This window comes from Neoarius graeffei, chromosome 5 (assembly GCF_027579695.1).
Source record: "Neoarius graeffei isolate fNeoGra1 chromosome 5, fNeoGra1.pri, whole genome shotgun sequence".
NCBI classification, from domain to species: domain Eukaryota; kingdom Metazoa; phylum Chordata; class Actinopteri; order Siluriformes; family Ariidae; genus Neoarius; species Neoarius graeffei.
In genome coordinates, this window is record NC_083573.1 from 68,373,584 (window position 1) to 68,401,438 (window position 27,855).

At 42.7% G+C, this 27,855-nt stretch overlaps 2 protein-coding genes across 2 annotated transcripts in view; both read left to right on the forward strand.

The window, feature by feature from the left end:
• The window catches only part of eif3ea (eukaryotic translation initiation factor 3, subunit E, a), a 117,895-nt gene extending 111,136 nt beyond the window's left edge, over nt 1-6,759 (forward strand). The window contains exon 13 of the mRNA XM_060922285.1: nt 6,546-6,759. Within this exon, the coding sequence (XP_060778268.1) occupies nt 6,546-6,584 (39 nt within the window). The 3' untranslated portion in view covers nt 6,585-6,759. The remainder of the gene's footprint in view (nt 1-6,545) is intronic.
• Nucleotides 6,760-14,575: 7,816 nt separating this feature from the next.
• The window catches only part of rspo2 (R-spondin 2), an 83,857-nt gene continuing 70,577 nt past the window's right edge, over nt 14,576-27,855 (forward strand). Inside the window, exon 1 of the mRNA XM_060920671.1 lies at nt 14,576-15,742. Within this exon, the coding sequence (XP_060776654.1) occupies nt 15,643-15,742 (100 nt within the window). The 5' untranslated portion in view covers nt 14,576-15,642. The remainder of the gene's footprint in view (nt 15,743-27,855) is intronic.

Sequence of the window (27,855 nt, forward strand, 5' to 3'; positions counted from 1 at the left end):
TATATATATATATATATATATATATATATTATTTATATATAACCCCGATTCCAAAAAAGTTGGGACAAAGTACAAATTGTAAATAAAAACGGAATGCAATGATGTGGAAGTTTCAAAATTCCATATTTTATTCAGAATAGAACATAGATGACATATCAAATGTTTAAACTGAGAAAATGTATCATTTAAAGAGAAAAATTAGGTGATTTTTAAATTTCATGACAACAACACATCTCAAAAAAGTTGGGACAAGGCCATGTTTACCACTGTGAGACATCCCCTTTTCTCTTTACAACAGTCTGTAAACGTCTGGGGACTGAGGAGACAAGTTGCTCAAGTTTAGGGATAGGAATGTTAACCCATTCTTGTCTAATGTAGGATTCTAGTTGCTCAACTGTCTTAGGTCTTTTTTGTCGTATCTTCCGTTTTATGATGCGTCAAATGTTTTCTATGGGTGAAAGATCTGGACTGCAGGCTGGCCAGTTCAGTACTCGGACCCTTCTTCTACGCAGCCATGATGCTGTAATTGATGCAGTATGTGGTTTGGCATTGTCATGTTGGAAAATGCAAGGTCTTCCCTGAAAGAGACGTCGTCTGGATGGGAGCATATGTTGCTCTAGAACCTGGATATACCTTTCAGCATTGATGGTGTCTTTCCAGATGTGTAAGCTGCCCATGCCACACGCACTAATGCAACCCCATACCATCAGAGATGCAGGCTTCTGAACTGAGCGCTGATAACAACTTGGGTCGTCCTTCTCCTCTTTAGTCCGAATGACACGGCGTCCCTGATTTCCATAAAGAACTTCAAATTTTGATTCGTCTGACCACAGAACAGTTTTCCACTTTGCCACAGTCCATTTTAAATGAGCCTTGGCCCAGAGAAGACGTCTGCGCTTCTGGATCATGTTTAGATACGGCTTCTTCTTTGAACTATAGAGTTTTAGCTGGCAACGGCGGATGGCACGGTGAATTGTGTTCACAGATAATGTTCTCTGGAAATATTCCTGAGCCCATTTTGTGATTTCCAATACAGAAGCATGCCTGTATGTGATGCAGTGCCGTCTAAGGGCCCGAAGATCACGGGCACCCAGTATGGTTTTCCGGCCTTGACCCTTACACACACAGATTCTTCCAGATTCTCTGAATTTTTTGATGATGATATGCACTGTAGATGATGATATGTTCAAACTCTTTGCAATTTTACACTGTCGAACTCCTTTCTGATATTGCTCCACTATTTGTTGGCGCAGAATTAGGGGGATTGGTGATCCTCTTCCCATCTTTACTTCTGAGAGCCGCTGCCACTCCAAGATGCTCTTTTTATACCCAGTCATGTTAATGACCTATTGCCAATTGACCTAATGAGTTGCAATTTGGTCCTCCAGCTGTTCCTTTTTTTGTACCTTTAACTTTTCCAGCCTCTTATTGCCCCTGTCCCAACTTTTTTGAGATGTGTTGCTGTCAAGAAATTTCAAATGAGCCAATATTTGGCATGAAATTTCAAAATGTCTCACTTTCGACATTTGATATGTTGTCTATGTTCTATTGTGAATACAATATCAGTTTTTGAGATTTGTAAATAATTGCATTCCGTTTTTATTTACAATTTGTACTTTGTTCCACATACATACACACACACGTATAAAAAACGGTAGGTCAAATGGAAATTTTTCAACCTACATTAGAATTTTTAACCCAGTTCATAATTTGCGACTTGTATTAGGGAGATTTACTATATCTAGGGTTACGTTTAGGATTTGGGAAGACTTTGCATTTTAAACTACTTGATGTAATAAGACTGGACATATTTAAATATATGTCACTTCCATCACAATTGTAATTGTTCTAGTGGTTAAGGTGTTTGGGTTAAGAATCAGGAGGTTCCCAGTTCGAATCGCGGGTAAGTATGAAAAAAAGATATTTTAATTAAAAAAAAATTTGTTAGATAGGAATAGGCAGACAGACAAGAGGAAATACTAGGTATACAACCCCGATTCCAAAAAAGTTGGGACAAAGTACAAATTGTAAATAAAAACAGAATGCAATAATTTACAAATCTCAAAAACTGATATTGTATTCACAATAGAACATAGACAACATATCAAATGTCGAAAGTGAGACATTTTGAAATTTCATGCCAAATATTGGCTCATTTTGAAATTTCTTGACAGCAACACATCTCAAAAAAGTTGGGACAGGGGCAATAAGAGGCTGGAAAAGTTAAAGGTACAAAAAAGGAACAGCTGGAGGACCAAATTGCAACTCATTAGGTCAGTTGGCAATAGGTCATTAACATGACTGGGTATAAAAAGAGCATCTTGGAGTGGCAGCGGCTCTCAGAAGTAAAGATGGGAAGAGGATCACCAATCCCCCTAATTCTGCGCCGACAAATAGTGGAGCAATATCAGAAAGGAGTTCGACAGTGTAAAATTGCAAAGAGTTTGGACATATCATCATCTACAGTGCATATCATCATCAAAAGATTCAGAGAATCTGGAAGAATCTCTGTGCGTAAGGGTCAAGGCTGGAAAACCATACTGGGTGCCCGTGATCTTCGGGCCCTTAGACGGCACTGCATCACATACAGGCATGCTTCTGTATTGGAAATCACAAAATGGGCTCAGGAATATTTCCAGAGAACATCATCTGTGAACACAATTCACCGTGCCATCTGCCGTCGCCAGCTAAAACTCTATAGTTCAAAGAAGAAGCCGTATCTAAACACGATCCAGAAGCGCAGACATCTTCTCTGGGCCAAGGCTCATTTAAAATGGACTGTGGCAAAGTGGAAAACCGTTCTGTGGTCAGACGAATCAAAATGTGAAGTTCTTTATGGAAATCAGGGACGCCGTGTCATTCAGACTAAAGAGGAGAAGATCGACCCAAGTTGTTATCAGCGCTCAGGTCAGAAGCCTGCATCTCTGATGGTATGGGGTTGCATTAGTGCGTGTGGCATGGGCAGCTTACACATCTGGAAAGACACCATCAATGCTGAAAGTTATATCCAGGTTCTAGAACAACATATGCTCCCATCCAGACGACGTCTCTTTCAGGGAAGACCTTGCATTTTCCAACATGACAATGCCAAACCACATACTGCATCAATTACAGCATCATGGCTGCGTAGAAGAAGGGTCCGGGTACTGAACTGGCCAGCCTGCAGTCCAGATCTTTCACCCATAGAAAACATTTGGCACATCATAAAACGGAAGATACGACAAAAAAGACCTAAGACAGTTGAGCAACTAGAATCCTACATTAGACAAGAATGGGTTAACATTCCTATCCCTAAACTTGAACAACTTGTCTCCTCAGTCCCCAGACGTTTACAGACTGTTGTAAACAGGGGTGCAGATCCGAAGTCAGGACTGGGGGGGGGACACACAAGTGAAGAATTTTTTTTTTTTTTTTTTTGCGCCCGTATGCAACTCGTACCATGCAGAGATGGAATGCAAAGTCAGAAATATATTTGTCAAACATTATTTGTTCCACCATTTCTATCTAAAATGTGAAGAATGTGAAGTCTCAAAATACATTTGTTTGTACAATTTTGAATAATTTGGGGGATTTTTATTGGGGTAGACAATTCATGTTTTTCAGAAATTGGGGGGGGATGTCCTCCCATGGTTGTAAAGAGAAAAGGGGATGTCTCACAGTGGTAAATATGGCCTTGTCCCAACTTTTTTGAGATGTGTTGTTGTCATGAAATTTAAAATCACCTAATTTTTCTCTTTAAATGATACATTTTCTCAGTTTTAACTTTTGATACGTCATCTATGTTCTATTCTGAATAAAATATGTAATTTTGAAACTTCCACATCATTGCATTCCATTTTTATTTACAATTTGTACTTTGTCCCAACTTTTTTGGAATTGGGGTTGTGTGCACACAGTGGTATGCAAAAGTTTGGGCAGCCCTGATCAAAATTGCTGTTTCTGTGAACAGTTAAGCAAGTTGAAGATGAAATGATCTCCAGAAGGCATAAAGTTAAAGATGACTCATTCCCTTTATATTTAAAGCAAAAACAATTTTTCATCATTGACATTTTCAAAATGACAAAAAAAGGAAAAGGGCCCGAAGCAAAAGTTTGGGCACCCTGCATGGTTAGTACCTAGTAGCACCCCCTTTGGCAAGTATCACAGTTTGTAAACACTTTTTGTAGCCGGCTAATAATCTTTCAGTTATTACCTGGGGGATTTTCACACATTCGTCCTTGCGAAAGGCTTCCAGTTCTACAAGTTTCTTTGGCTGTCTTGCATGCACTGCTCTTTTGAGATCTATCCACAGATTTTCAATGACGTTTAGGTCAGGGGACTGTGAGAGCCAGGGCAAAACCTTCAGCTTGTGGCTCTTGAGGTATTCCATTGTAGATTTTGAGGTGTGTTTTGGATCATCGTCTTATTGTAGGACCCATCCTCTTTTTAACTTCAACTTTTTTACAGATGGTGTGATGTTTGCTTCCGGAATTTGCTGGTATTTATTCGAATCCATGCTTCCCTCGACCACTGAAATGTGTCCTGTGCCACTGGCTGCAACACAACCCCAAAGCATGATCGATCCACACCCATGCTTCAGAGTTGGAGAGGTGTTCTTTTCCCTGAATTTGGCACCCTTTTTTTCTCCAAACATACCTTTGCACATTGTGGCCAAAAAGTTCTATTTTGATTTCATTAGTCCACAGGACTTGTTTCTAAAATGCATCAGGCTTATTTAGATGTTCATTTGCAAACTTCAGACGCTGAATTTTGTGGCTAGGATGCAGGAAAGGGTTTTTTCTGATGACTCTCCCATGAAGGTCATATTTGTTCAGGTGTCGCTGCATAGTAGAACAGTGCGCCACCACTCCAGGGCCTGCTAAATCTTTCTGAAGGTCTTTTGCAGTCAAACGGGTTTTTATTTGCCTTTCTAGCAATCCAACGAGCAGTTCTTTCAGAAAGTTTTCTTCATCTTCCAGACCTCACCTTGATCTCCACTGTTTGTTAACTGCCATTTCTTAATAACATTACAATCTGAGGAAACAGCTACCTGAAAACACTTTGCTACGTTCTTGTAGCCTTCTCCTGCTTTGTGAGCATCACTTATTTTATTATTCAGAATGCGAGGGAGTTGCTTAGAGGAGCCCATGGCTGTTGATTTTAGGGACAAGTTTGAGGAGTCAGAGAATTTATACAGCTTTGAAATCTGCATCATCTGACCTTTCCTAACGAAGAATTTGAACAAGCCACAGCTCAATAAGCTAATTAAGGTCTGGAACCTTGGTAAAAGTTACCTGAGAACTCAAATGTATTGGGGTGCCCAAACTTTCGCATGGCGTTCCTTTTCTTTTTTTTCACTCTCCAATTGTGCAAAACAAAAATAATACACAAATCTTGCAGAAAACGCTGAAAAGAAATGTCGTCTTTACCTTTATGCCTTTTGGTGATCAGTTCATCTTCTGCTCACTTAACTGTTCACAGTAACGGACGTTTTCAGTAAGGGTGCCCAAACTTTTGCATGCCACTGTGTGTGTTTTATATATAAATTTTTAAATTGTCAATCTCCTATTGTGAAGATAATCAGATATCTGTAAATGTGTAAAACTGACTCGATTTACTCACAGCTAAAGCAGCTGATTGAACATTATTTTCACATTTCCTCATTTAAATGATCACTTTGTGGAAGTTAAATCCAATTATTGTTGAGGTGTGTATTACTGTCCTGCCAGCATTTTTTTGCAACCTTAAGCATGGTGATATATAGTAGACGGTGAGGTTTTTGTTTGTTTGTCCATAGCACCCACTCCATAATTCTGTCTGTACACGGTGATCAGTCAGCGAAATCAAAACCTGTACAGCCAGCCGTAATCGCTAGGGTGCATCAGTTGCCCCCTAAAAATGAAAAGTTCCTCCGATCATGATGCATTTTTGTTTTTATGTTCCTTTTGGTAAGAAAACACACTGGCTGAAATATTTTTGACAAAATTCAAAAGTTTAATGGTGGCACCAGGAGCTCAGTTATGGAAAAAGCTGCTATTTTATGACTTTTATGACAAAATTTCGATCACTTTTCATGAAACATTATGGCACCTTATAGAGTATACCAAATATCTTAGATACACATTTTTAGTACATATTCTAAATATATTAATCAAGCACAGCTTGAGTTTTAGCTGTTCATTGAATCATTGTTCAACTACTTTTAAACAATACAAATGTATTATGAATCACATTAATGCTTCTCAATCCCTTGCAAAGGTTCTTAACATGATCTCTGGGTCACAAGAAATCAATAAATGGAGTCCAACATTGTGATTCAAATCTTACGCGAAAACATAAAATAAGCGTTTTTTGGCAAAAAATGAACCTCATGGTGCCACCATTAGACTTTTGAATATGGTCAAAAAATTTTACAGGATGTCTTTATTGGTGAAAAGGAACACCCAAACAAAAATGCATCAGATTTTATGAAAGTGAGGGCAACTGATGCACCCTAATAATCGCATCACTTGACCTCTCTGTGAATTGTGTAATTAACACGGGATCTGCCTCCTCTCTTCCTGCAGACTCCAAACTGGGCTGCTCAGGACACCAGCTTCTATTGAGCAGTACTGTGAGCAGACGGTGTGCTGCCATCTTCACGTCCCGTTACTCTCCAGCATTCCCATCCTGCTCCTGAACACATTGAGGCGCAATGAGAAGGAAAACGAAGTCAAAAAGAAACCTTTATTTAACCCCAGCTCAGTACATATGGTGTTCAATAAAAATGCTCTGACACAACCTGTTTCACCCCGTACTTGCCTTTTATTTCTGGACATTACAAACGTAATAGATGAAGTTTTAATGAGCACACTGAGTCATCGAGTGGGACGCGGTTCTGGGCCGCATTTTCGCGAAATGGCATGTCCATGCACCATAATGATGAACGAGTGTTTAGTCTGCTGAGTTTTACGGCCTTGTACCATAGCGAGCCACCACTCACCCGCTGGAGGAACATCAAGGAAGGAGGCATAAAGAGGTGATGTCAACTTGCTCAATACCAGTTCAATGCCAGTTATTCCTTCTGTATGCACAGAACAACACTCAGGACTCATCAGGCTGCATTAGCCAACAACACAATCAGCTTAATGCCCCCTCCTCTTATACCTCCCTCCCTTTCCTTCTTATCTCATCCTCTCTACATCACAACAGCTGCAGTCTTTCTGTTTGCCCTCTCCTCGTTTCTCCCCATCTCTTTCATGCTTCTCTCTCTCTCACACACACACAGTGGCGGCTAAGACACGATGCATGTCTTTGTCTATTTTGGCCTCTCCATCAGCTGACACATTTATGAGCGCTGTCTTTCTGGATGAGTGAAGGGGGGTTCACAGCTGCCATAGTGTTCAGGCATGTAGCCACACAGCTAAAACGCTGACATCACCTTTGCTTTCACAGCCTGTGTGAGCGAGAGAGAGAGGCGGCCAGCCACGAAACGAGGAGGTGGAGGTGGATAAAGTAATTGGTTTACCGGTTCTTTCGCCGGTCCTGTGCCATGACACATTACAAAAATAAAACCCATGCACCCCTTAATTATCACATGAACCTTAAGAGTGCTGTATCAAATGTTGTTTTAGTACGGCGTCCAGACCAACATTAGACATGTGGTGAGCAAACCTCTCTGCCACAAAGCCTGACACTTTTCTCAAAATAAATAAATAAACAAACAGGCAAAAGGTCGTCTAAGGTTTTTTGGTCCACACCACAACATGACCTTTCGGTTTGGCGTTGTTCTCTGTAAAAGCTGAACTTTTGACTAAACGTGCTATGTAATTGCAGTAGGTACACACTGTTTTGTCATTTTTCCTTGACTAGTTTTCTGTAATTTAGGAAAGGTTTTTTCCTTTTGGAAAGTGGTTTAGAAGGGTACAGTGACCTTTAGAGGTCATTTATTTACTCTAAAACCATGCATTAGTTCTTCGTGAACATGATAGAGGGATGTGGGATCTCAGGGAGTAATGGTCTGCACGAATGCTCAGAGGATCACAAGTCCTAGAGTTGGCTGAGGTTGACCGAGCCGGCCTGTGTCCAATGTGATACTTGTACTACTGTTTGGTCTTGCAAAGCCTTTAATCACAAAACACTCCAGGGGTTCACCAGAGGTTGACCCTGCACCTGGACCTCGGGCTTATCTTGTTGTCTGACAGAAAATTCAGTGCAATGTTGACGAAATAAGGAATCTATTATATTATTGCAATATGGCACATCACACTAAACAGTCCAAATCAGATTAAGGAGCATGAAAGTCCAGGTCAATGTCAGTGATGCCAGTTTGTTTTCTTAGTCTAATCAGGAGTACATCAAGTACATCAGATATGCTGGTTAAAGGTTTGAAACCAGAAAACCATCTTTAGTTTTACTTAGTAGTGGAAGGGATATAGGGCTGCGACTGTCAATCATTAACTGTGGGGGAGCATTATGTGGAGCATGTACATCGTGGGCATCTGTGAAGAATTTGGGGGACCATAATTCTTCCAATCTCATGTCAAACTTGTAAGTTTCTTTGAGTTTAAAGCATTAAACCTTAACCTTAGGCAATACGATACAAGAGGCTTTCATATAATGCCCCAAGACCAACATCCACTAAAAAATATGGAATGTGTTAAAGCTGAGCTCGTCCTGGAGTAGCCATGGCCTCACTTTAATAATTTGTAATGGGAACGTTCAAAATAGTAGATTAGACAGGTCTGATGTTCCCTTTTCCTGTACAAATAAGTCGGATGTATTTATTTACTCAAATGGAACCAATTCATGGCCAAACCCGTGTTACCTTTGTATTGGAGTTACAAGGTTTCGTTGGCTCTTTTTGTCTCGTCAGACGGTCGTAGCAGTTCACATCAGTGTGGAAATTGTCTTCTGTCACTGCAACGTCGCTCGTTTTCCCACGATCGCAGAGTGTCCTCTCCGCCACCTCTTGAACTGCTGTGCCTGGGCATCGTGTGTAGAGAAAGTGTGTTGCCCAGTTCCCACTTCCTCTCTCTTTGCTTCACCAACAGCATCCAGAGGAGAAACGGATCAATATGTCTGGAAAGTTGGTGTCGCTGCAGGGGATGCCAGATGAAGGGTTGAGCTGCTCCAACATCTGCCTTCGGGTCCCTCCCTCCTGATTTGATTTCGGGGTTTACTCCCCTAGCTTTTGTCTAAAGAGACATGACCTACAAGGCAGCAGGTGGGTTTGATTTCGGAGTCGTCTTCTCTTAGCCTTTGCCTCTAATAGCAAACCCTACAAGGCAGCAGGGGTACTGATTGGTGAGTGCCAGGGCGTGTCCACACACCGGTGGGCCTGCACACTGCAACCCTGGGGTTCAACCTGCTCCGAGATCCCTCACAGTTCAGCGTTACCCGTGGTGTGCCGTTACAGGGTTTAATGCAGCTTTATACACACACTCACTGGCCACTTTATTAGGTACACCTTTTACTTTCAGAACTGCCTTAATTTTCCATGGCATAGATTCATCTAGGTGCTAGAAACATTCCTCAAAGGCTTTGGTCCATACTGATATAATACCATTATACAGTTGCTGTAGGTTTGTCGGCTGCGCATCCATGATCTGAATCCCCCGTTCCACCACATCTCAAAGGTGCTCTATTGGATTGAGATCTAGTGACTGTGCAGGCCATGTGAGTACAGTGAACTCATTGTCATGTTCAAGAAACCAGTTTGAGATGATTTGAGCTTTGTGACATGGCACGCTATCCTGCTGGAAGTAGCCATCAGAGGATGGGTCCATTGTGGTCATAAAGTGATGGACATGGTCAGCAACAATACTCAGGTAAGCTGTGGCCTTTAAATGATGCTCAGTTGGTACTAAGGGGCCCAAAGTGTACCAAGAAAATATCCCCCACACCATTACACCACCAACAGCAACCTCATCTCATCTCATCTCATCTCATCTCATTATCTCTAGCCGCTTTATCCTTCTACAGGGTCGCAGGCAAGCTGGAGCCTATCCCAGCTGACTACGGGCGAAAGGCGGGGTACACCCTGGACAAGTCGCCAGGTCATCACAGGGCTGACACATAGACACAGACAACCATTCACACTCACATTCACACCTACGGTCAATTTAGAGTCACCAGTTAACCTAACCTGCATGTCTTTGGACTGTGGGGGAAACCGGAGCACCCGGAGGAAACCCGTGCGGACACGGGGAGAACATGCAAACTCCGCACAGAAAGGCCCTCGCCGGCCACGGGGCTCGAACCCGGACCTTCTCCAACAGCAACCTGAACCATTAATACAAGGCAGGATGAATCCATGTTTTCATGTTGTTTACGCCAAATTCTGACCCTACCATCTGAATGTCACAGCAAAAATTGAGACTCAACAGACCAGGGAACGTTTTTTTCAGTCCTCTGTTGTCTAATGGTGGTGTAGTGGTTAGCACTGTTGCCTCACAGCAAGAAGGTTATGGGTTTGAGCCCAGTCGCCGATGGGGACCTTTCTGTGTGGAGTTTGCATGTTCTCTCCATGTCTGTGTGGGTTTCCTCCGGGTGCTCTGGTTTCCCCCACAGTCCAAAGACATGCAGGTTTGGCTAATTGGTGGCTCTAAATTGACCGTAGGTGTGAATTGTTGTTTGTCTCTATGTGTCAGCCCTGTGATGGCCTGGCGACTTGTCCAGGGTGTACCCTGCCTTTCGCCCATAGTCAGCTGGAATAGGCTCCAGCTAGCCTGCAAACCTGGATGGATGGAGGTCTAATTTTGGTGAGCCCATGCGAATTGTAGCCTCAGTTTTCTGTTCTTAGCTGACAGGAGTGGCACCCAGTGTGGTCTTCTGCTGCTGTGGCCCATCTGCTTCAAGCTTCAACATGTTGTACATTCAGAGGTGGTCTTCTGCATACCTTGGTTGTAACAAGTGGTTATTTGAGTTACTGTTGTCTTTCTATCATCTCAAACCAGTCTGGCCATTCTCCTCTGACCTCTGGCATCATCAAAGGATTTTTTCCCAGAGAACTGCCGCTTACTGGATATTTTTTCTTTTTCTGACCATTCTCTGTAAACCTGAGAGATGGTTATGCATGAAAATCTCGGTAGATCAACCCATCTGGCACCAACAACCATACCATGTTCAAAGTCACTTAAATCACCTTTCTTCCCCATTCTGATGCTCGGTTTGAACTTCAGCAGGTCATCTTGACCATGTCCACATGCCTAAATGCACTGAGTTGCTGCCATGTGATTGGCTGGTTAGATATTTGGTCTTTTAAGAAATTGACTATACAGATGGTATTCCTAAGAAAAATGTTTGAGGTAAGTACGTGATACTTGCACATGAGCTACATAAGCCTATGCATGCAGCACACACGTCAAACTGATCAGCTACATTTGAGGTAGGCAGGGAATTTGTGTATGTTTCTCTTGAGCCAGTCTTTCAATCTAACTCTACTTTAAAGTTTATTCACAAACAACAAACTTGAAAGCAGACTACTGCAATATTTTACATGCAAGGAAAAACCTTTGAATGTTTGGTGACCTTGATTGACCCTTTTAGATACTTTATTTTAAAATCCAGGAATTCTAGAAGCAAAATCTAGTGGGTTTTGTGCGTATGTAAGTGACCAGTCACTGATCATCTTTATTTGCCCCCCTACAGACTTCTTCATTTTTAAACTTTTATCTTGACTGTATTTACATGTAATAAAAGTGAATTCATGGGCCGACTGCATGGGGCCTTTCCGTGTGAAGTTTGCACGTTCTCCCCATGCCTGTATGGGTTTCCTCTGGTTTCCAAAGACATGCAAATTCGGTCAACCAGCTACTCTAAATTGCCTGTAAGTGTGAATGGTTGCTGCGATGACCCGGCGGCTTGTCCAGGGTGTACCCCGCCTCTCGCCCGTAGTCAGCTGGGATAGGCTCCAGCTTGCCTGCGACCCTGTAGAACAGGATAAAGCGGCTACAGATAATGGATGGATGTGAATGGTTGTTTGTTCCTGCCATAGATTGGTGATCTATCCAAGGTGTGTCTGTGTGGGTTTCCTCTAAGTGCTCCGGTTTCCCCCACAGTTCAAAGGCATGCGGTTAGGTTAACATGGGACGGCCTTGGGCTGAGGTGGCCTTGAGCGAGGCACCTAACTCCCAACTGCTCCCCGGGTGCTGTTAGCATGGCTGCCCACTGCTCTGGGTATGTGTATGTGTTCACTGCTTCAGATGGGTTAAATGCAGAGAGGAATTTCACAAGCATGTGATGAATAAAGTTGTTGTTCTTCTCTAGCCCAAAGTCAGTTGGGATTGGCTCCAGCTTCCTCCATGACCCTGAAGGATAAGTGGTATAGATGAGTGGAATAAATAGCTCGTGGTACCATGACCCATCAGAAGTGTTTTAATCTGTTATTTTCGATTCAGATAGGCCTGTAACTTAATGACTGGCTTCTTATTTTCCTTCTTAACACGTTTTTTGTATGCATGTGATCAGGTGAATATGCAAATTTTTCTTTGGCGTCATGCAGTCCATATCCATATAGGCTACTTTTTTCCTGCAGACTTGGCAAGTACTGATTGTCTTCCATGGAAAAGAGCAAGGCACAATTTCTGGGATTTGACGTCTATATTGATGTTATACTGACGTCAAACCTTTATCGGCTCCCTATTGGACAGGTAGTGCACTAATCATGGCGTATAAGGTGCTATTTTTATATCTTACGTAAAGCACTTACATAGGGAGTACCAAGTCATTTAGGATGCGGCCTAAAACTTTTTCCATGGTCTGTGGGAATTTCAGTGTGACTTAATGGTGGTTGAGCAGAGCAGAGCAGAGCAAAACAAGCAACGAGTCTGACCTCATCCCAGAGGCTTTCTCTATTATCCTGTGTCTATCACACTGGAAAAGAAACACATCCACAAAAAAGTGAGGAGCATTAAAAAAATAGGACAAATAAATAAAAGATTAAGTGCCACACCTAGTGGTCAAGCAGGGTAAAAACATTTGTTTCATTTCAAATATTGCAGAAAGACTAGGATGATGGGAGTGATGTGACAGAGGCAGAGCATTTTTTAACATAGTTACTGGGAGACCAAATGGTCTCCCAGTGGCCAGATTTGGTCTCCTAGTCAATGCCAAACCAGCTTCACTGGGAGACCAAATTTTAAACCAAGTTATGTCTTATCATTTGGTTCAATCAGTTGCAATTAATTAACCAAGTACCATGCAACCAAGCATACATTTAACAAGGAAAACGAAGATCTATGTTATAAGATATACACACAAGATCATGTTGGTTAAGAAAAACAAAACTAAAATTTGGTTACTGAGATGGCTGATGTCAGAATCCGATGTCATTACTGTGTAACTTTGAGTGTCTTTGACAACATTTGTGCTTGGTAATTGCTCTTGATAGCTGTGTAGTCATTGTAGTGTGTTTGTCTGTATGGTGATTGGTGAACCATTTTGCATCACAGAATATGCCGCAGCGGTGGAGCCGCATGGACTCTGGGGCCTGTGATTGTATTGCCCAGACCAGTTGGTCTCCTAGTGGAAAATCCTTAAAAAATGCTCTGGACAGAGGTGCACAGATGCTTCCATGTCAAATGATCTCCATCACGCAGGAGACGTTCTCCTGCCTCACACAACCTAGTGTGCATGCGTTCGAATTGTTTAGGCTATAACCCAAGCATATCTCACACACAAAAACAGCTAACAATAACTTCATCTCATCTCATCTCATTGTGTTGGGCCGACACATAGACACAGACAACCATCTCATCTCATCTCATTATCTCTAGCCGCTTTATCCTGTTCTACAGGGTCGCAGGCAAGCTGGAGCCTATCCCAGCTGACTACGGGCGAAAGGCGGGGTACACCCTGGACAAGTCGCCAGGTCATCACAGGGCCGACACATAGACACAGACAACCATTCACACTCACATTCACACCTACGGCCAATTTAGAGCCACCAGTTAACCTAACCTGCATGTCTTTGGACTGTGGGGGAAACCAGAGCACCCGGAGGAAACCCACGCGGACACGGGGACAACATGCAAACTCCACACAGAAAGGCCCTCACCGGCCACGGGGCTCGAACCCAGGACCTTCTTGCTGTGAGGCGACAGCGCTAACCACTACACCACCGTGCCGCCCGCTAACAATAACTTGCCTGAAGGATTTGGGTGTGAATTTCACAGGCTGCAAAGTGATCTTCATTCTGTATAGCAACGTATGTAACAGTGGTAGTGAAATGTCCAGCTGTGTCTAAGCTCTAATAAACACACCTAATTTGTGCAGCTTCAATCTGGGAAAGATGATCATCAGGAAAACGAAGTTATTACGGTGGTCGGTCCTTCGGTGTAGGGTGCAAGCAAAGAGTCAGAGTGAAGACATGCAGTCGAATGATGTGTTTGTTTGGTTTTAATAAGTATATGAGCTGCACTAGGACCCAGAGCTTGCTCATTAAGTAATTTCTATTAGACCTGGCAGATTTAATAGCATGCAACATCTTGGAAATGTGTGTGTGTGTGTAAGTGAAAAACACCCCTCTTCTGGATGGTGGGGCTTCCAAAGGAAAAAAAAAAAGCCCCACCAAGATGTTGGGAGTCTCCACGTGACAGCAGCTCTGAGCTTATATAGTAAAAGCGGCCCAAGCATCAGCACCACTGAGCCTGAGCTGGCCATCAGCAGAGCGCTCCGGAGCCGCGCATCGACCTCACACACAGCTCCACGATCACTAACGAGCTTCAGGTGTTCCACATAGGCTGGGTGGTGGTGTTCTTTTTTTACGGAGGAAAGAAAGAAAGAAAGAACCCAGAGGCGCTTTTATTTTTTCTTTCTCTTAGAATCGGCGGATCGTGAAGAGCGAGTGCTTCAGCTTCCGAGCGCACAGTGCGCGTCTGAGTGAGTGAGTGTGTGTGTGTGTGAGAGAGAGAGAGAGAGAGAGAGTGATGAGCTGTGAATAACGGATCCAGGACGGTGTTTGGAGTGGCAAACTTTTCCCCAGCGACAGGGATGCTCTGTGTCCAAACTCCATGGCCTTCTGAAGGAACTTGATATTAGTTTTTGTTTTTTACCCGGATCGGACTCTTCTCCTCCATCTCTCTCTCTTTCTCTTTATTTTCCTTCTCATTCTTCTCGCTGTCTTTATTTCCCACGTAGCCTTATGTCATCTTGTGTGAGTGTGAGTGTGTGTTGAGTGTGTGTCCACGTTTGGCCGAACATGTGGTTTGGTGATCTGCGCTGCGTAAAGACGGAACGGTGCCACGGTTTAACGTTGATGTATTATAAAGTGCGCTGTGTGCGCTAAGTGATTGTTTTGCTGATGAATAATAACGAGGCTTCATCCTCCGATTTCGGCTGTTCTATAATCCAAGCACGGCTCACTGTCTTGCACTGCTTTCGAGCCCTATAATCTCACTCGAACTCTTTCCATAGGCTACCGGAGCACTGTGCGCCTTTTTTTTTTTCCTTTTCTTTTTTAACACGCTTCAGCTATAAACATGACTTTAGTCGCTGATGATAAACTCTTTCCCGTCTGATGAGCGACACGTTGAAGTATGGACTCGTAAACTTCACATAGGCAAAAAACCTTCAACACGGACGCTGTGGACGGCAAAAGAGAAAGAGAGAGAAACAAACCAATACACTTCTGACACGTTTGGCACTTCTGACTGAGTGGAGAGATCACGCACAGCCGCCCAGATGCAGTTTCGACTCTTCTCCTTTGCTTTGATCGTGTTGAACTGCATGGACTACAGTCACTGCCAGACGCAGGCGCATCGCTGGAGAAGGAACAAAAGAGGTAAAGCAGACTGGAAATCACACCAGGGGATCTGTTCACGCACTTCGAGTGAGACAGCCTGTTGGCGCTTTGGAGAGGGGTATTCATTTTAGGCAAAAAACTAAACCCGTGTGGAGCTGGCTTCCATGTTGTACTTAGTCCAAAGCTACATTTCACTACAGGGCATCCCTGGAGAAGACATATTTGGATTTGGGTGTAGAGTTAAAAAAAATATATATATGTATATATAGGCTGTATTGTAGCTAGTGTCCAATAACTAGGTTTTTTTTTTTTTTTGACTGATGGACAGGAAAATAAATGCATGTGTCCTGACTTCTAACTTGTGATTCAGTTTCTACTGCTGACTCGAGCGCCAGTGTGCCTGCGCGTAAAAGTGCGTAAAGATACGAGCATCGCGCATAGCCTGGTCTTATTCCAGCACCATTTCACCTCACATTTCATTCTGAAGCAGGGCAGGAATTTCCTCACTTAGGATATGACTAGTTTATGATCTTCAATATCATTTGGGCAAACAGTTCACATCAGGTCAGTGCACACACTTGGAGCTAACCAGTGATCACCACGTTCCCAAATCTCATCGTAAGAGCTCTCTACACTTTCCTGTTGGGTTGTTTAGAAGATTAGGCAGTTAGGATAAGTGTGCATCCAATTCTCATCACTTGTCAACTTTGCCTCACACAAACAGGTTAAAAGCCATGGTGTTTGTTTGGTGTAAAGTCCCACCCATGGAAGATAACATTTGTCTCCAGTGTGGTTTGGTTTGGTTTGGTTTGGTTTGTATGTTGTGTGTCCAGGAACTGCTGCTTCCACTGGCTAACTTTACGACAATACATAATGTCACATGAAAGGTGGATGTCTACGTACTTCATTCCAGTTCAGACTATTCAACGTTTAGCTTGGGATGTACATTTAGGTGTAAAATGAAAAAGTAATCACTTTAAGCATGTTGTTTCAAGTCTAGCAGTCACTTCTTGAACGACTCAAGGATTTGACTCCACGTGAAGGAAAACCTGGTTGATTTATGGTACCGGTGTCGACGCTACTTACCGAAGTGGGCCGGTAAACTGTGACATAGATTTAACCACGTAGACATGTTGAATAAAAACAGAAGTCGTTCCTCTGCCACCGTTCCATTACAACCACGCAAAAAGTAACAATACACGTACCATCAAGACCTACAAGCATGTTAATGTGTATCTCCAAAGTGTACCATGTTTAGGTTTGCTAGACTATGTTTGTTCTTCCTTTATTCCTGTAAATCTGAAATGAACGAACTGTCTACTGGGATGCTGGACTTTGCACTTCTCAGTGTTATCACTGCAGCCAGAGTCTGTTTTAAAGTCTGATTTGTGCTGCGTCCACATCTCCTCTAGATGATGCTGGTGGTTTCAGCTCAGGGGGGGGAAAAAAAAAAAAGACCTGTGTGAATCTTCCCCACTACCTTATGCGTATCATCTCAGAATAATTATAACAATCATAAATTTGCTTCATAAAAGATACTCGGTGTTTATTAACATTCAGGAACAGGAGCTGTAATATCCTGACTTGGTGGAGGTCCAAAATCTAGGATAACTAATGACCAATATGAGGAGCTGTCCATCTAACAGATTATTTAATAGGTCATAGATTAATAAATAATAATACATTTGAGTCATCGATAATAATAATAATAATAATAATAGCCCACAAACGGTCTGTATTTGTTTGAACGTAGCATCTGAGTGATAAGTGTCATATCAGCCTTGCCAGGTAACTGAGTTCAAATGGTTAGCTCGATATATGATTTCAGTTTACTCGCTATGATGCCAGTTCATAGTTAGCCTGTTTACTAGTGTTATTAGCAAACAGAAATAAACAACTCACTCCAAACGACCCTCTGTAGTTAAGGGAAGAGTGGATTTGCAGAGTTCTGTACAAGCCCTATCACCTTTTTTAGAGAAAATAAACGAGCTGCATATTGTGCTACTGCAAGACATGTAAATATCTAAGTTAAAACAGGAAGGAGTAATGGGCCTAACATACATGATCTTAGGTGTAATCATATGCATGGCATGTGGGGGGGGGGGGACCTTTATTCCGGCTGCAAGTCTTCCCCACCACCCATCTGCAAATAATCAGGCCATCACTGCGGGGTACTGGCACACACACGTCTTCTGCTCCCCTATTTTTCTATGAGACTTGTGTGATCTCAGATACTAGGGTAATATAATTTTTTTTAATGGGATCAAAGTTGGCTGAGGTAAACTGTTTTTTATTTTTCGATGTGAGCTTTTTGGATGTGAGGCAAAGAGAAAAATAGTGATTGCGGTGCAAAAATGGTGTATTTTAATTGTGTGTGTGTGAGAGAGAGAGAGAGAGAGAGAGAGAGACAGATTATCCATACACGGCTACACCATATGTATCTGAGGCCCCTGAACCATGCAATCTGACTGCATTTGGAGGGTTAAAAGAGGGAGTAGGATGTATTGTTTTGATATACATGAGGCCAGGAGTGACACGTGAAATGTCGTGGAGGTCAGCCAAGCGTTAAATTTACTTCCTTGTTTTATTTATCATGCTTATTGAGAGTACCATGGGAGAGAAATCATGGTTCAATAGACTCTGAAACAGTCAAATATTTTTCTTGCCCCGCGGGTTCCTGTGACAGCTTTATACTCAGTATTTGCTGGCTTGTTCTCGTACAGCGGTATTTGAACCATTCCAAAGACTCCAGTCATGCGCTACGATTACACCCTCTAAAGAATCAGCCATACAATAATTAGCATTGTGCTGTACAATGTGAATATACAGTGTTTGATGTGTACTCAGCTTTGGATTCTTGACTTTCTGCTCTGATGAGTATTTGGCATGTTTCAAAGAGATCATCATCATCATCATTATGAATTAGTATTAAAAGTAGTGCTGCAGCATACGCCAGTTTTCCTACGCCTCAAACCCAACACATCTTTTTCATTCTGTGCAAATAAAACTAAACCAACAGTAAGAAACATCCAATTTACACCTCCTTACCCCCTACATAGCGTGTTACAGAGAGCAGACAGGGGGGCAGCAAGCCCTGCTATGATATCATTGCTAGACTCGAGGGTATTAGTTTTCATTTTATTCCCTGGCTAATGATGCCACCTGCTGACTACATAAAAAAACCCAAAAGGCTCATGTGCCAGCGTAACCCAGAGGAAGAGAGAAATCAGGCGTGCAGATCTGTAAAACGGATGCTGTTAACTCTTTTGTTGTTAATTAGTTGATTCCAAATGCTTTTGACAAAGAAAATCTCTGTAGGATTGACATTACTATGCTCACACACACACACACACGCACACGCTACCCCAAAAAGAATTTACTGAAGTTCATAAACATGTTATGGTCATTACGCATGTATTAATGTTCTGAAGAACCTCATGTGCCCCTAAAACAGGAGTCAGGTGTGAAGTCGAACATGTTAATAGAAGCACTTATTTTTTGCATCAAAATTTAAGTGTATGCATTTTTAGGGCACAATACACTTGTTATGGAGAACAAGCAGGAGGTTATTAAGTATTTCTGTAGGCATTTTGTTGTGGATTTGAAATATTAGACCAATTTTTCACTTTCAGTCCTAACACTACACTTTTTTTTTTTTTTGATGACTTCATCGCTTTAACCTCATCATTTGTTGATATGGTTTTTGGTTTTTTGTGAACTGAAAGCAGGAGGTTTTCCAGTTTTTTAAATAAACATTTTAATCATTGTCTGTCGAAACCCACAACCTCAGGAAGTGTGTGTGTGTGTGTGTGTGTGTGTGTGTGTGAAAGCACAGATTGCATTGCTGTGTATGTACTGCATGTCTTTTGGGTCCTCAACCATTACCATGACTTTGGCGCCTCTTTTATTCTCTCTCTCTTTGTGAAGAGAGCTTAGAAAGTTCTACTTCTGATTAATAGTCTGATTCAGCACTTGATAACGAAATTAATGGAATCATATAACCAGAAAATCCTGTGCTCTGTAATCCACGAAAAGATGGATATCTCTAAGGAAAGGCTTAGTTCTGAGTTCCTGAGCTGTGCTTCATCTAGAAATGGTGAAATAGTAGAGAGATTGTGTTGTTCTTTTAGCAAAGAAGCGATACTGTATGGTGAGATTTGATTTTCTTCCATCAGCTTCTTTTCTGTCATGCACGGTGTATGTTTTTAATTGGTTCTGGTCCACAGCGGAACTGTATCATGCTCAGACATCATCACAAAAATCTGTGATTGCTGGAATTGAGACCAAAGTATGTGATGGTGGTGGAGAGAACAGTCAGTACCTGGAATTGAAAGGTCGATTGAGCATGTGAATGATCTGATTTTAAACAAAAGCAAGGAATTAATAACTCCCTATTGTGTGAGCAGGAAACACATTGTTTTAAAGAATTCCTTATGTTTACATCTGTTGGGTTTACTAAATCTTAACTTGCACAGAAAGGCATGAAAGAAAGGAGCTGTTAAATGTAGCGCTATGTTTGCGGAAAGCTTAAACAAGGTCCCAGGTCAGTGGGTGGACACATTAACGTTGGATCCTGCAGTGTTCACGCAGTATAAGACATTGACTAAGTGCCTGACAGCGCACGAGAACGCGCCAAGAGCTTTTTCTCAAAACGGTGTTTGCCACTCTCCATTTGGAAAAAGTGAAAAAGCTGCAGATGGCACGTCTTTTAACAAGAGCTTTTCACGCGATGCCTCCATAATCCAGGAGATGGATGTTCTTCATCAAGTCAACGAGTTTATGTGTACGAGTCCCCAGTCTCCTGCTGTCCAATATCCCCTCTTTCCAGTGGCTGGGTTGGCTTTTCTATTGCACTGGCCCTCAGGTCTTGGACAGCAGTTCTCTTGCCTGTTAAGTAGTAGGTGTGCTGTGCTAGAGCTTGTCCTCTTACAACAGGGTGTGATTGTTTTACCAAGCTTGTGTAAAATGAGTGGTGGTTTGAAAATGTGAGTAGCTTCATGCAGCACACAGGAAGAAGCGTTTCTTGATGAAGGGGGATGGGGGGCAACCACGGCTGGGAGTGAGAGGTTGAGAGGGTTGAGCATATTTGTGGAGATCAGTTAGAGATGGCTTCATTTGAGCTCTATCACCTGAGAGGGATTAAATCTCTCAAAGTTCAAGGGTAGCACAGAACCGATGGGAACGTTTTCCTGATTTTTCTTTCTGTCTAATTCTGTCGGATAATCTTAACTGTAGATGGAAATGCAAGTTAAAGATGGACTAAAGATTTAAATCCAGGTTGTGGATACTGCTGGATCTCTAGTCCATGGAAGAGAGGGAGTCTGCTGTCTTCACTTTCTCTGTCACCAGAAGATTTGTGGTCTGATTTGTTTTTAACTTGGATCAAGCTCCTACAGTTTATTGTGTTTCAGCACCACTCTGATGCAGAACATCCATGAGCAGTCGTGCACTAATGAAGCCCTGTCGTTCCTGCTTAAGTTGATTTATCACTTCAGTGACAATTTGACAGCCTTAATCAATGTGTTTTTGGCTCTGGTTGTGGTGTCAAGGCAAAGGATGTGTGTAGTTCAGGGACGGCTTGCCTGCTGGTGTGTGTTGCAGCACACAGTGCCATAGTGCTATGGCACCCCTCAGGCTTTTTCTCACAGGGAATGGCGGTGGCATGAACTCACAATCACACAGATACCTCAAGCCCCATGTGACCCTCTGTGGCAAATCTGGTTTGAGTTGTCTTTGTATTTTTTTTGCCACAAAACCACCCACACGCCCTTTCTTCAACAACGTCAGTTAGCGTTAATTCATTTATCCAGACCGATAGACTCCTGATTTGGATTTGGAGTGGTGCGTTTCCTCTACCAACAGCCCATAGCTCCGTTTTGTGAGCTGTTGCTTCATTAAAGAAAGGGAATGGAGATGTTTTCAGTTCATGCAAAAATAAAAGGGGGCGTTTAGCAGCACCATTTCACACCACCCATTTGTCATGTCATAGCACTTTGTGGGTAAAGCATTCATGTGTTAGAATTTCACTGTTTTTTTTTTGTTTTTTTTTGTTCCCTCATACACAAGGAGATTCCCTCTTTCCCCTCAGTCACTGTCATTAGAGGATCCCTTGTGCTGGCAATGCTAAATGCCAAACAGATGGTTTTCTTTCGGGCCACATTTTACCGCACTGTAAAAGTTAATTTTCGGAAATGAACTAAAATAAAAAGGACTTATTATATAATTCTTGTAATACACTCCATATTTCCTCATGGTGATTGGAAACCGTGGAGCCGCAGACAAAAGGTTCAGTGTCCCATAAGCGAGTGAGATTTTCTAGCTTCCACCTTTGTTAATCCCTCAATAGCGAGCCTCCCAAAGCAATTATACCTTAATATGCTTCCTTATAAAGCTACTAAATATGGTAATATGGCTAGTTGGGTACAATACCCTTTAGTTTACTGACCAATAAAATTTCTGAATGTGGAACTTATTTCCAAAAAGCATGCATGAAACAACCTTGCAATTTTTATTTTTATTTTTTAAATAGCAGCTTGAGTCACACAATGGCATAGAAGGTAAAGAAAATACACAGCAATGTGGCATATAAGCCATATACACTGTACTTCTTTTGCTATCCCAAAGGCTCACTGCATTCTTTAAGTAATGAGGCCAGTTGCAGTTGTGGCAGCTACATCATGCCATGGATTGCCGCATGAGACAAATAGTTAGATTTTCCCTCATTTGCTGAGTGTGTTTCATTTTTGTTTATTACCTTGGAGTTCAACTAAATACTGAAGTAAAGAAAACCATGTGACAGTAATGTTGGTGTTCGAGAGGAACGCCAGTAAGGTTAACCGCTGGCATAACTTTTATGTGCCAGTTCTCCATATCAGCAAGCCTTCTTAGCCCCTCAATCATACTTGGACTTGACCCTTTATGATTATCCAGCATCCTGCAAGCTAGATGCCACATCCTCAACACCCTCCTTAACACCCAGGCTGGAAGGCCTGCAACCATGACTGGCTAATGGGGTGTCAGCTGAGTGTTTGGGACAGTTCAAAGATTTAATTGCTCTTTCCAAGTGCCCCTGTTGAGTTTGTGGAACTTGACGTGCTCTCCTCTTGGCTGCTTCACAACTCTTACATCCTGTGTCTGTGTTGGCACAGGCTGTGTCCTACCCAACCCTGAAGCAGCGCTCACATTGGATTTTTGCCTTGCAAGTTTCTTTTCTGGGGTGGAGCAAAATCAGGCAATTCTACGTGTCCTAGTGTGACATGTTCCTGGAGGGTTCAGTGAACACTGCTAGCTAGTTTGTTATTTGTGAGTAATGGGACTTAACTGAGGAGCAGAAAAAGTGACTTGACACAATGAAACAATAATAGCAAGCTCTTCAAGATATGACAAGCTCTGCACTCGTTTTCCATTGACCCACACTTCCAAGACTGGCAGATTGAGGGGGTAAAATTTCCTGATCAAAATCAGATGATGTCGAGGGACACGCAACACCTACCAGAAGCAAATCGCTTTTACAATGTCCTCTTCCATTAAAGTGAACATACTTTTTTGAGAGGTGGGTATTATGGACACCCGGTGTGACCACTGATTAATCGATCTGGGAGGCTGTGCCAGAACCCAAGCCTCGGCAGCCAGACAGCACTGGCCATGTGGGACCTGTCTCCAATCCTCATTGATATTTACAACCATGCCTATACAAATCACTGCAACAACACCAGTATGATCTTTCCATCACTCCTCCCTAGCCTTCCATTATCCAACAGATGGACAGGCGTCCTCTGTTCCTCTGTATGTTATGGGGTCTCTAATTACGCTCGCTCTCCACATCAAACCCTTACTCAACACGCCTTCTCTTTGCTATGGGATGGACGTGGGCTGGTCAGTTGAAATAGACGGACTCGTGGCATGCGGTTGTGGTCGTGCAGAGGATGTGGACAGAGTTGGGGTCTCGTCTCGACTCCTTGCCCTTTCATAACCTCTTGTAGCAATGGTCCTGTTTAGTTCTGTGAGGCCAAACGGATGCTAGGCATCTAAATTCGAGAAAAGGGAAGTGCAGAAGAATAGCGGTGTGCCTGGCTTGGCCCCTGCCTGTGGAACTAAGAAGCACTGGTGTGGTTTCAATCAGAGCCAGGCATGGAAGTCATTAGAGAGTTGTGGTGCTGAGCTCATTGTCTCTCCATTCTCTCCATTCCCTGTCTTCTCATTCACTCTCTTACTCTCTCCCATACACACTGTCTGAAGATTAAGCATGTTGCTCACATATGGATGAGGTCTTTAAGGGTCACTAACTGGAGAGACACACTCTCTGATTGGTAGCAGAGTGTTCACACTGTACTTATTATCAGTTTATTTGTCTGTTTAGGCCAAGTCACACATAGCAGGCAAAGAAATTCCATGTTTACTTGACAGGGCTATAATTCGGTCAATAATAAAAGCTGTCTCGCAGTAGCAGCAGGTTATGACATTGTTATGGCTATGGATATAAGACACTCAATTAGTTGTATCATTGTCACAAACATGTTTCATGAGGCTTTCTCACACTCAGTAGAAACCCTGGAGGATGGATGCTTTATATGGATAGACTTGGTATGAATGTGGTTGATATCACTGATGTGTAATTTCATTCATTCATTCATTCATTCATTCATTCATCTTCAGTAACCTCTTTATCTTGGTCAGAGTTGTGGTGGATTCAGAGCCTGTCCTGAGAACCCTCGGCAAGGGGCAGGAATACACACTGAAAGGGATGCCAGTCCATCGCAGGGTACCATGTACACACATTCACACTTAGGGGAAACTTAATATAGCCCGTCCACCTACTGCTGTGTTTTGAGACATGGGAGGAAACCAAAGAACCCAGAGGAGAATGAGAAACTCCACACACAAAGTAAACTGATCTCCCAATCGACCCGAGGAATCAGGAGCCGTGAGCCTGCAACACTCCGGTGTAATTTAGGATGTTTTATTTGATTGTCAATTTGTGGCCTTGTTCATAAGTTGAGTACACTGAGTTAAGAATTTCATTCTTCTGTTTCTAAGTCAGTAGTACCTCGGTTGTGGTCCATTTATAAATTTTGGGTTTTGGACACACTCTTTATCCTTCCATTCTCTCTCTTAGTAACTGGCTTGCACAGCAGGGACCAGTCTGCGGTAAAGAGCACAGTAAAGAAAATGTGTGGGGCGGAGAAAAATATCCACCAACATTTTTCAGATTCCTGTTTTTTCCTCTCTCAGTTATTCACTTGTATTACATGTTGGCTGACTTTTCTTCAGCTCAGTGTTATTTTATTTGGAGCAGAGCCAGGCCTCAGGGGCAGACTGTCTTCTTTAGTGTAAACAGCTGTCACAGGCAGGGGTGGCAAGGAAATGGTACACACACGCAGAGGTCGCGTGTAGTTTACATGTTTACACCCCAATGGCTTTGGTAATGTCACTGCCTGGCCACACATAATGGCCAAGCAAATGTCGCCCGTTTAGGTAGTTCATGCTGAAATAGATTTATCAACTGAATAAAAGTTCTGTGTAAAAGCAGGCAGCAGGACTCATGCAGTGCTGTTTGGGTAAGAAAGAGAGAAGAGGACGAGAGCTACAGTGTTTATCTCTCTAATCTCCCTGGGATTAGCAGGGTGCCGAGGAACAGGAGATATGAAATTAAAGTGCACAAAAAGACTGCATTGGCAGTAATTTGTAAGTGCATGATGTGTGGTGTGTCTTTACCTGGAAGGTAAGGCTTTAGTTCGGAAATCTGAGTTTATAATTATACTGTTAGAGATCTGTAGGTATGTAGCGTTATCACTATCAACATGCAACACTATAATTTAATGCTCATGCCATTGTTAAGATAATTTCAAAAAATTATCAAATGTATATTTTAGGGCTTAGCAGTATCTCTGATATGTCTATGTTTTCACCTTGTGGGGACATTTGGCTGGTCCCCATAAAGAAAGCTGCCATCCATCCATCCATCCATCCATCCATCCATCCATCCATCCATCCATCCATCCATCCATCCATTATCTGTAGCTGCTTATCCTGTGCAGGGTTACAGGCAAGCTGGAGCCTATCCCAGCTGACTATGGGTGAGAGGCGGGGTACACCCTGGACAAGTCACCAGGTCATCGCAGGGCTAAAGAAAGCTGCCTTTCCCCAAAAATAAAACGACAGCTTTATCCTATTGGATACTGAAATCAGAGTTAGGTTTAGGTGTAGGCATAGCAATAGTTAGATACATTAATAATCAGAAGGGCACATGGTAGAGTGCATACCTCCACCAAGCCACATATTATCAACATCAAATCACTTGAACCTAGGATAATATTAAAGCTGTACACCAAATTTCATCAAAATCTGTTCACTACCTTTTAAGTTACTTTGGGAACAGACAAAAAAAAAAATCCTGGATCCATACATTTCCAGATTTGCCTCAAAATCTAATCAACTGCTCCTTGGCCCATGGCTCATCTTTGCTCAAAATTTCATTAAAATATCCATCCATCCATGCATCCATCCATCCATCCATCCATCCATCCATCCATCCATCATCTGTAGCCGCTTATCCTGTGCAGGGTCGTGGGCAAGCTGGAGCCGATCCCAGCTGACTACGGGTGAAAGGCGGGGTACACCCTGGACAAGTCGCCAGGTCATCACAGAGCTGACACAGAGACAAACAACCATTCACACTCACATTCACACCTACGGTCAATTTAGAGTCACCAGTTAACCTAACCTGCATGTCTTTGGACTGTGGGGGAAACCGGAGCACCCGGAGGAAACCCACACGGACACGGGGAGAACATGCAAACTCTGCACAGAAAGGCCCTCACCAGCCACTGGGCTCAAACCCAGACCCTTCTTGCTGTGAGGCGACAGTGCTGACCACGACACCACCGTGCCGCCCCGCATCAAAATCTGTTTGCTACTTTTTGAGTTACATTTTGAATAGACAAACACACAAACAAACGGAGGCAAAAGCATAACCTCCTCCAACAAATTTTGTGGAGGTAATTAAGTCATAGGAGGGCCCTGACATGGATAATCGGAAAAGTGTGAAGTCAGATGTCTTGTTATATCCTATTATTTGGCACATAAGCGCACAAATCTGAATAGGTTTTCATAAGTGCACGCCATTTAATAGCAACAGAAAACAGAACAGAAAATTTTGCTCTTGAGGAGTTAAAATGAAACTGGAGTTTTTGTTCGGTGAGAAATGTTGACTAAGTTTAAATGACCTGGAAATCAGTAAATTTAGTAACTTGCATGGAAGAGAAAACAGGAACCTCTCAAATAAAATAAAAAAAAACTGTGACCACATTTCCAGCTGTGCTCGGATGGGGGATCAGTGGGGGCACAAATGCTTAAGTACTTCTCTGCTAGTGGGACGTGTGCATGAGTGTAATACCATGAAATTACAGTATCATCAGAATTACCCTCAGTGTCCTCTGCATGCCCCGTTCCCCCCATACTTGTCCCTTGCTGACATGGTAGAGACTGGCGTAAACTCGTCTTTACATCAGAAAAATGAGCGGAATGAATCTGTGCTTCTGTATATGGATCTCCTCTTGCACTCTGTATGGCTTTCTCTCCTTTAGCCAGCTTTGGGAGAAAGTGCTGACGAGGCTTTCACAAAGACCCGAAGCTAGGTGCTGACTCTCACTGGCAATGCTGCTGTTAACCGCTGGACGCAGGTTATGGCCAAAGCAATTTAGCCACAGCCAACCTAAGCTCCTTACAGCAGCCGCAATATTTGCGCCGTTGTCTATTCTTATGCATAACAACTTTGCTTCCTTGAGCAACCACTCCACAAACACATTTTTTCAGGCTCTCAGCAAGACTGCTGTGTGGTTGTCTGGGATAAATGCAGTTTGAGGACAATGAGACTTGAGCAAGCAGTCAGAAATGCAATGAACTATGATGCTCATGAATGGGATCACGTCTACCCTCAACCACTTACGTTCTTAGAGGAAAATATCTGACATCTGCCAGTGTTTGATTTTTTTCCCCTTGTGTCCTCTTAGTTTTGGAATCGTTGTTGGACAGCAGAAGCATGTACTGCTGAATTTCAGCAACTTATTTTCTCTGAAAAGCTGAGAAACACTCTTTATCTGTGTTCACCAGTATTCGCTTTATCTCTTATAGTGCTGTAGAGGTATAAGTTG